This window comes from Pantherophis guttatus, chromosome 2 (assembly GCF_059756535.1).
Source record: "Pantherophis guttatus breed Tessera chromosome 2, ASM5975653v1, whole genome shotgun sequence".
Classification (NCBI taxonomy): domain Eukaryota; kingdom Metazoa; phylum Chordata; class Lepidosauria; order Squamata; family Colubridae; genus Pantherophis; species Pantherophis guttatus.
The window spans coordinates 218,912,355-218,922,635 of record NC_142064.1 but is presented as its reverse complement, the minus strand read 5'-3'; the positions used below and the strand labels follow the sequence as shown (position 1 = coordinate 218,922,635).

Sequence of the window (10,281 nt, the reverse complement as noted above, 5' to 3'; positions counted from 1 at the left end):
ACCATCTAAGTTCAAGGTTAGGATGTCGAAAACAAGATGCTAATTTGCAAATGCAGCCTTTCGGCTGAAATGGAAAACCTCTGCTTGCTGATACATTTCTGGACTCTTAGAAAAGGTAGAAACAGTTGGTTCAATAATAAATTAAATAAACAAAATATTCCAGGTGAAGGGATTTCTATCTGATAATCAAATTGACCCATCATAATATAGACAAATATTTATTTAATATAGTATTCTTGTTAAATAGGGATGGGAAAGTTTACAACTATTTGTAGACCTGTTACATAAAGGGGAGGAGAATTTATCTGTGTTTTTTTTCCCCCAACATCCAACCTGGGTGGATTCCATATGTTTAAATTTATTTGATACTTGGGTCATTTTTTTCTTTTTTGGATGTATGTTCTTTTTTCTGTTTCGTATTTCGTTTTTGTTGATAAAACAAATATGTATTTAAAAAAATAAATAGTTGAAATCTGGACTCAAAAGCAGATGTTGAAATTTACCTTAGGAGGTTTCTGAATGGCTTTTGTTGGTCTCTCAACTTTTCTCTACAAGGTTTACCTTCAACCTGCTTATTTTCAATTCCCATTAATGGAGGTCCCATAGAAATTTTACATAAGATATTGGAACATCCCCAAATCTTGACTTAAATCCAGGCAGGTGGGCCTGACATGCATAAATGAGAAATTAACTAAATACCTGTTAAGATGTTAAAGGACATGTGAACAAACTCCATGGGTACACTCAGAAAAGATCAGAAAACAATATTAATTAAATACATAGGGGTGGATTAAATCAAACTTCTTAATATTTTGGTTTCAGGCGAGTTTAATAACAAACAATGAGAGTGTTATACATTCACATGATAAATCTCATCATAGGCTAAGAAAATCCAGGAATTAGTAAGCCCGAACAGCTCCTGGCTCTGAAGCTACAACTTACAGACCACATTATTAAAAGGAATGCTTTAAATATTTAGATCAGTTTGGATCAAAATGATTGAGAGGAAGAAGATTAAAGTGTTTTCCAAAGGCCTTGGGAAAGGGCAGGGCACAAAAAATGTCACCTGACGTAATCTTCAGGTGTGCTTGTTTTGATTTAGTAGGCATCCATCTTCTGCGTTTCCTGCCACTTCTGAGTATAAAAGAAGGATTATGCTGAATCAGATATAAAGACTGTTTCCAGGTTCTCATTCTTCATGACGATATCCATTTTGCCCTCAGACGTCATTGGGACCAAAGCCTAAACCTTCAATAGATTTGACCCCAAATTAATTTTCCCATGTATTTTACAAGGATTGAAAAGTCAGCACCCTGCTAAGCATACCGATGTCCTACGAATCCATTGTTACTGTCCATTTTACTCACTGAATTCATGAAGACCTAACTCTAATCCTAAATGGATTTGCCCCCAATGGGATTTTACCTTGTATTTTATCAAGAAATGTAGTTTAAGCAGGCTTGAAAACTCACCACGCTCCTAAGCATACCAATGTGCTCAAATCAATTAGAAGAATAGAATAGAATAGAATAGAATAGAATAGAATAGAATAGAATAGAATAGAATAGAATAGAATAGTTGGAAGGGACCTTGGAGGTCTTCTAGTCCAACCCTGCTTAGGCAGGAAACCCTATACCATTTCAGACAAATGGTTATCCAATCTCTTCTTAAAAACAATTGGTAATGTCCATTTCATGGAAACCTAACCCTAAGTGAATTTCCCCACAATGAGATTGTCCCATGTATTTTACCAGGAAACGTAGCTAAGATAGTGTTGAAAAACAGAGCCCTACTAAACATACCGATTGGCTATAAATTTGATGGCAATATCCATTTTGCTCTCTGAATAAATGGAGACCAAATCCTATCCATAAGTAGGTTTTCCCTCCAATGGGATTTTTCCATGTATTTTATCAGGAAACGTAGATAAAGCAGGCTCAAAAGGTCATCCCCCTTCTACACATACCGATGCCCTATGAATCCATTGACGATGACCATTTTGCTTCCTGAATTCATGGAGACCTAACCCTAACCGTAAGTGGGTTTTTCCCCCAATGGGATTTTTCCATTCATTTTGTCAGGAAACAGACATATGGCAGGCTCAAAAAGTCGTTGCCCTCCTAAGCATTCCTCTGAGCTATGAATCCATTAGCGATGTCCATTTTGCTCTCTGAATTCATGGAGAGCTAACCCTAAGTGGTGTTTTCCCCGAATGGGATCTACCCATGTATTTTATCAATAAATGTAGATAAGGCAGCTTCAAAAGTTCATTGTCCTCCTAAGCATTTCTCTCATCTACAAATCCATTGGCGATATCCATTTTGCTCCATGAATTCATGGAGACTAAACCTAACTCTAAGTGGGATTTTCTCCCAATGGGATTTTCCCATATATTTTACCAGGAAATGTACATAAGGCAATAATCAGATTTCTGCCCACCTAAGAATACCTCTGAGGAAACTTTCCTGGGAAGTCCACAAGTAGAACATCAATGCATTATTATGCTTAGCCTTCTTTTCTCCCCATATGAAATGGAGTTGATATCCTACTTTAAGCAATCAACAGGTCGAATTTATAGTGTTGTCTTTGGCAAAGTATTTATATTCCTTTAAAACTGTCATATTTACAAACTTCTGCTGAAGCAAACTCTTTGCTGAACTTTGTACTAGGTGAGAAAGACATTCCTTTTGTCTTGACATCTCCCACTGTTTACTTTTGTTGAGTGTCTCTAGATTTTAAGACAAAAACTTCTTAGTTTCTTCCATGCCATGCATAATTTGATGTAACCAATGGAACAGTTTGCTTTCAGAAGTTGTGGGTGCTTCTTCACTGGAGGTTTTTAAGAAGAAATTGGACAGTCACTTGTCTGAAATGGTGTAGGGTCTCCTGCTTGAGTACGGGGCTGGACTAGAAGACCTCCAAGGTCCCTTCCAGCTCTATTCTGATTGATCATTTCCTTTTTCTAACTAAAAAATGCCAGATGTTGATTTTTCTCAAGGGCTGCACCATCAACAAACCATCAAATGTTTGTTTCAGCTTGGCTAACATATGGCTGATATGGCTTAGTATGTTGTGTGATTACTTTATGATCCGGTATGTCACGTGAATCTAGAAAATTGGATTCAGTAAATAATGATTCGGTTAAGCAAACCCATTAGTAATTTCAGCATTTTGAGATTGGCAGCTGCAGTCACCCTGGTGCTTTACTGAAAGGTCCTGCAGTTTGGCGGTTCGAATCCCTAGTATATAGGTCTCCTGTGTGAGCAGGGGGTTGGACTAGATGACCTCCTTCCAACACTGTTACTGTTACCTTCATAGTGGAGAGCTCAGTGCTGCAAGCATGTTGTATTGCATCTAAAAGTTTAAAGGCAATTTAAGACTGGTTTTACTAACAACATCTTTCCAATTAGATATAAACTAAGACTTCATTGATTTTTAGAAATTCTCTCCCTCCCTCCCCCGCCATATCGCCAGCCACTAAAAACAAACGGGCAGCCATTTTAAGCATCTGCAGAATTTTAGCTTAAATCTTATCACAGGCTGTGCCAGCCACCAGTGCAAGAATGGACAATTCACAGGTATCCTGCAGTAAACCCGATTCCTCGTCCCCACGTCTCTATACGCGGACTCTACTAGGAAGGGCCGCTAGGGGTCAGCATTCAAACGGACGGCGCTTTGACACAACCCGCACTTGCACCGAGGATAACAACAGCGCCGGCTGCCAGATTGATTCTTCCTGTGCAAAAAAATTCCTTAAAGAGGCCGGAGCTTGCAATCCATCTGTGCTTGCCTCCCTGTGCATGATGGGAGTCGTAGTCTTCGAAGGCCCCAGCTGGGCTTGACTGCAAAGGAGCCAAGACTACAAGTCCTATAATGCCGCGGGTCAATCGGTTGGCCGTTCCTTTTGAATGATTTCACTGCGGTTTACATTCCCAGGGAGTTTCGCAGCCGCAGTGAGAGACTGGAGGGTGGGGGGGGGGGGGTGCAGGAATCATGGTGTAAGCGCCGGGCGATCGAGGAGCCTTGCCGGTTCATGGCACGCCGGGCAAGGGGCGCTGGAGACGAGAGGACCATGGTGGCCGAGGGACTGGCGGGGTTCTGAAGGGGCGGAGGGTGCTGCGGGGTCCGTCCTTCTGCTTGCTTTCCCTGCCGCATTTCCTTCCTTTTTGCCGGTCTGGAAACCCCCCCCCCCACCACTCTCGGGCCGCCTCCGCCTGCTGCAAAGATGTCTCTAGCCATGGAAGAGGAAGAATACGCCAAGCTGGTGATGGAGTCGGAGCCCGAGTGGCTGCGCGCCGAGATCAAGCGGCTCTTCCAGGAGCTGGGCGAAACCACCCGGGAGAAGATCCAGGCTGCGGAATATGGGCTGGTGGTCTTGGAAGAGAAGCAGCAGCTCAAGCAGCAGTACGAGGAGCTGGAGCTGGAGTACGAAACCATCCGCACCGAGATGGAGCAGCTGAAGGAGGTGAGGGCGACTCCTCGGGCACGGACTGCGCCAGCAGCTTGGGCTCTTTCTTGCCTGCGGAGCGCGGGGGCGGCAGGAGCGGCTCCTTTCTGCAGCAGGGGACGGCAAGGCATAGGGGGAAGGCCGATTGCCCGCTGTTGTGTGTGTGTGTGGTGGGGATGGGGGGACAGGCAGGAAGCCTGGACGAGCGCTTGGAGAATTGGCGGGGTCAGACTTTGGCTTCGCGCAGGGATTTCTTGAGTTTGACCCTTTGCAGGGGAAAGGAAGCCGTGAGGATGGGGACTGTGGACAGATGAGCTGAGTTGTCTGGATAGCGGGGTGGGTACATATAGTAAGGTTTGCAAATCCTCCCCCCCCCACTCTTAAGATGTCCCTTTAGATAGCCCTCACCGGAAAGCAGCTGCTGGCTTCGTTGTCGTTTGGTATATCCGGCAGACCCCAGGCACATTCCCGCCCCCCCCTCCACACCCTCCATGCAGTGTCACAGGAGCCACTAGGAGCTGGATTCTTGATCTTCCTCCAGCTCCTTTGCTCTGGCGTCATGCCGTGTAGTCCCCTTAAAGGGGCAGCTGAGCGTCCCCTTAATGTCCCCTTTTCTTTTATGTACACTGAGAGTATATGCACCAAGACAAATTCCTTGGGTGTCCAATCACACTTGGCCAATAAAGAATTATATTCTATTCTAGTCCCGTGACATCTGCGGGATCTCCTTGCAGAACTGGGAAATGGGCTGCTAAAGGATCCTTGAAGCCTGAGCTTGAGTGATCGTCTGCCCACCAGCAAAGGTCCTTCTCTTTCCTCCCTCCGCTGTAGAGTGCTCAGGCCTGTTGGCATTTCTGTTCCTATTTAAGGAGAACAAACCCCACAGGATTTCTTTCTCAATCTGGCTCTCTAGAATTGCCCGAGGTTTATGTGCCTTCTGTTTGTTTTGATGTTTGACATATTCTTCACTGGACAATTTGGGGAACTTAGATTTTCTGGCCCGCATTTTCCGCCTCTTAAGTGTGCACAATATATATCTATCTGTATCTGTATCTACATCTACATCTACATCTACATCCACATCCACATCCACATCCACATCCACATCCCTATCTATCTATCTATCTATCTATCTATCTATCTATCTATCATCTCTCTCTCTCTCTCTCTCTCTCTCTTTCTCTCTTGAAACAGATCATTTTTAAGGGTTCATTAGAGAAATGTTCTCTGTTCAGAATTGTTAATTGGATAGTGAAAAAACAAAACTCATTGATCTGAAAATTATTCACCTTTTAGAAATTTTACTTTCTTGATGGTTCAAACCTTGACTTGAATACATACAATTGGAATATTCAGCATTGCCCAAGGGTGTTTCCAAAGAATTCAATTTTTGTTAAAACCTTAACAAAGGTTTGAATTCACATGTGCAAAATATCCTTTGGTTTCACCATTTTCTGAATGATGAAAATCCTTTCCCAGTTTTCTTGAATTCTTCTATATTTTCATAACCCTACAGAAATGATAAACAGAAATTTACACTTGTCATTCTTTGTTTAGGTAATTTTCTATATATTTGATTTAATTCTGTTTTTTTGGATTTTCCGTCCTAGAACATCAGTTTTGACTTTGGGGCCCTGACAGTTTTCCCCCCATGCCTTTTGGGGACAGTATAGGTAAATGGGGAAAAAGAACAAAAAATTCTTTGTGTGGTTCTGTCTTGTTCAGCCCCCAAGGTAGGAGGTAGGTAGGAGAAGAAAAAGATCTGTAACAAGGCAGTGAGAGGGTAACCTAGCAGGTTGCATAAATGCTGGCTCTTTCCTTTGCATATCAGTTGTAGTGAATTATGGATTAAAAATGAGAGCGTTGTTGTGGCTTGAAAAATGGTAATTATCTCAAATGCTTAGAGGGAACATTGGAGGGAGGTGAAGAGCAATCCTACCTCTATTGTTGCAGAACAACTAATAATTTGCCAGCAACAGGGGCATTAGCATAGGCCCAAATTAAAAGGGAACAGTAAAAGTTAATTTAATGTAATTAAAGAGCAAAAGACTGTACTGGCACAGTTCAATAATGACTTCTTGTTTTAGAATAAAGTATTTAATATTACTTACTTTTAAACATTTTTTTCAGCAGGGCACCATTAACTAAAGCAAAGTGTTTTTTTCCCCAGTCCTTATTAAATGTATGTGTATATTGGTATGTCCAGAAATAATGTTGTGAAGTAATGGGAAAAAATCCTGGAGGGCATATGGTTGCCAGTACAGTATCACTAATGGCTTTCTCTTCCTCCCCATCATGTCTACGCCATGTTTTAACCTTAACATCTGCACTGTCAGCAGAAGTGCAAATGTGTGGCCTTTCTGAGAAGGAGGTAGGATTATCACCATCAGTGGAGAAGGTGAGGATTTAATTTCCCTCCCAGAACTTGTTACCCCTTCCTGTAATATCTGTCAGAATTGAAATATGTTATTGGGAGGAAAAACAGTGTGAGCAGACATGCAATAGGATTTGAGCTGGGTGTGAGTAAGCATGTCTGCCCAGATGGGAAACCAGAGAAACCGTCCTCAGAGAACAGACTTTAATAGACTCTTAGATGCTTAGTGAGGGGCCTCAAGATATAATTGCTGGTAATTTCTTTTTGAGGCTGTAATATCATGATGGGTAAGGGAATTAACAAATATTGCTGCTGCTATTGCTACAGAGACTCATCTCCACTTTGGACGGCCCAGAAATCCCCTTGGTTTTCTGAGCTGCTTTAAGCAAAGTAGCCAAACTGTAAACTGCTAAAGTGCAAGTAGTGCAAATCTCACTACTCCTATGACTGGGCCCAGTTGTGTCTAGTATATTACAGGTTATCAATGAAGCATCAGATCAAATCATTTATCACAGCCAGAGGACTAGAGAATAGCAAGATAACACCCACAAAATGAAACTATGTACTCAAGAAGTAAAGTATGTTTAATATAATAATACAAGAGAAAGAGTGCCATAATAACATAAAATACAATTAAATAGATAAGATGTCTAAGTCTTTAGCTATAAATAAGGTGAATAGACCAAACAGAAGGTTATTAGACAATCTGAGAGAGTTAATTGGGTTCTTATCAGACAAGAGGAGCAACAAATAGAAATTGTGCCTGGAAATTTCCTCAGGGTGGGGAAGATGAAGTTATTCAAGAATAAATTCCTGTAAAGGGAGTAACAAAGGAGCACATGACAATGAAAGAGGGCATCTTCACTTCCTGGTTTTGTCAGTGATCTACCTAGCTGGACTTCTAGATGTTTGTCCTTTGTAATGTTGAATTTAGTAAGAAAGGTCTTATTAGTTGGATTTAGACAATAGTTAATAAATCTTTAGATGCCCACTGCCTTAAAGAAGGTGACGGTTTGGTCTACTTTAAATAATCAAACATTCTGAATAACTACTTTCCATTGGTAAATATTTTTTTCTTAAACTAGGTACAAGTTGTCCTCAATTTACAATAGTTCATTTAGTGACTGTTGAAAGTTACAAACCACTGAAAAAAGGGGCTTGACTGTTTTTCGCAGTTATGACCTTTGCAGCATCCCCATGATCACATGATCAAACTTCAGATGCTTGGCAACTGGTTCATATTTATGATCATTGCTCTGTCATGTGCTTCCCTTTTGTGACTTTCTGACAGGCAAAGTCAATGGGGAAGCCAGATTCACTTAACAACCAAGTTACTAACTTATCAACTGCAGTGGTTCGCTTAACAAGTGAGGTAAGAATGGTTGTAAAATGTGGCATAACTCACTTAACAAATGTCTCACTTAAGATAAATGTTGGGCTCAATTGTGGTTGTAAGTTGAGGACTACCTTGTATGGAGAGAATGATAGCCATGCAGTTACAAGCACATTTGGAATAAATCAGTTACCTAAATTCATTTCACTGTGATGTCATGTCTGAATATAGCATAGAATCAGCCTTGCTTGCCCCCCTTGAGATCTCGGGTGTTTTAGATTTTCTGAGATTTATCATCAAGCGTTGACACTACTGATCGTAGTATGTTGTTAGAATAGTTTATTAAGATGAATATTGGCAGATCAATGAAATTGTTTCATTCATACCTGCAAGACTGATATCATTCGTATATTGACATTGTCCAACACTTCCCAAAAAGTAATGATGGACTGAAGATCAATAAATTGAAATGGACTCCATAAAAGTTGGTATAGTATTCAGATAAATGTTTCTCAAGGCTGGGATTTAGGAAACTGGCTTATATTGGATAAGGAGCATTTCCTCTGAAATAACAGCTGTGTGCAGTAGTTTGGGATTATAATTAGTTCCCAGAAGCATAGGTAATTCCAGCAGCAAGAAGCTTTGGCTAGTGTGACAAGTAGGATTTCAGCTGAATGAATCCACTTCTTAATAATCTCTTGGTTGCATTCTTTATGTGGGTTATACCTTGAAGACTTCAGAAGCTGCAACCACTGTGGCATAAGACTCATCTTTTTGATCTTTAAGTAAGGTGACTAAAAAGAACCATATAACACGGTTTGCTTGTGAGCTGCCAGAACCAGTTTAAGATCTTTAGTTTATAGAGCCCTAAACAGCTTAGGATACATTCTTTGCTTAAAATGGTGTTTCTCTCAATACCATCTAGCCTTCGCTTTAAGATCAGCTGGGAAGATTCAACTCATAGCGTAGTGTGGCTTGGCAAAGCATCTTCCTGCCAACTTCCCAGTTACAAAATTTTCTCCTAAAGTGTGCTTGGCTGATCCCCTTCCTTGCTTCTTGGAGACGACAGTTGTGAAGGGTTTGGGTGTTCACCAGCAACTCGTATGATAGTAGGGTCAAACCTGAATTTTAGATTGCCATTACTTTGCTTTGCTTTTCTATTCTATTCCTTTTTAAATAAACATTTTAAGTTTTCTGTGTAATGTGTAAACCTTTTGCTGTTTTTTTTTATTGTAAGGCAATTTAAGATAGCTTTTATTGTGTTGTCCTCTTGTAAATCTCTTTAGATATAAAGCCTAAATAAACTCTATATTTTTTTCTGTTTGTATAAGTAACAAAATTCTGTTAGTGTAGAATTTTAAGTTGATATTCATTGAAAGGAGTGGATAAAGAATAGGCTATGGAAAATTATAGTTCTGGGACTTTTATGAAGTTGTGGAGTCTTGGCCTAATCTTTAACAGATGTATGCTGAGCAATAAGCAGAAAAAAAATTGGATTTATGATGTGGTAGCTTTTAAAAAAAATACAGACTTTGTTTTGTAAACTTGCTGGGAACATTTTCAGTCCTCCTCTGTGCATGTTTAGTTAGAAGTAGTTCATCTGATTTTATTTATATAGTACATGCTTATACAGTAATATAAAAGACATCTTGAAACCATGTGAGCTGGGGCTTGTAACTTTGTGCTGAATTTTCAGTTTGTACTAGAAGAATGCGAACATTATAAGCTGATATTCTATAACTAGAGTTATTTAGGGCATGGTGTAAAAATGTTTTATTTACAGTTTTATTATTTGAGTTGTCTTGGAATTGGTGTTATTGATTCTTCATAACATGGCATATACTGTTACATGATACAAAGAGCAAATAATAATTCACTAGGTCTCATGAGGTTATACGGTAAGAGTTGAGTTCTATGTACAGTAATGAATTGAATTGAAAATGGGTACCTATGGAATTGGATATTTTTGTGGGATTTGTCCACATTGAAATTTAAATTGGAACAGGGTGGTAGAATAACAAATTTGCATCTTCTGTAGACATAGCTAATCTTGAAGAAGTGAAGATTTCAACCTATTTTAACATTGAAATGAGGGAATTAAAACAAATTCTTCAAACTTGGACATAA

General features: G+C 40.1%; 1 protein-coding gene across 2 annotated transcripts in view; it reads left to right on the top strand.

Annotated features, from left to right (window-relative positions):
- Positions 1-1,915: 1,915 nt before the first annotated feature.
- The window catches only part of BICD2 (BICD cargo adaptor 2), a 103,001-nt gene continuing 94,635 nt past the window's right edge, over positions 1,916-10,281 (top strand). For both annotated transcript variants that reach the window (XM_034437295.3, XM_034437287.3), the window contains exon 1: positions 1,916-4,465. In XM_034437295.3, coding sequence (XP_034293186.1) covers positions 4,226-4,465 — 240 coding nt within the window. In that variant the 5' untranslated portion in view covers positions 1,916-4,225. The remainder of the gene's footprint in view (positions 4,466-10,281) is intronic.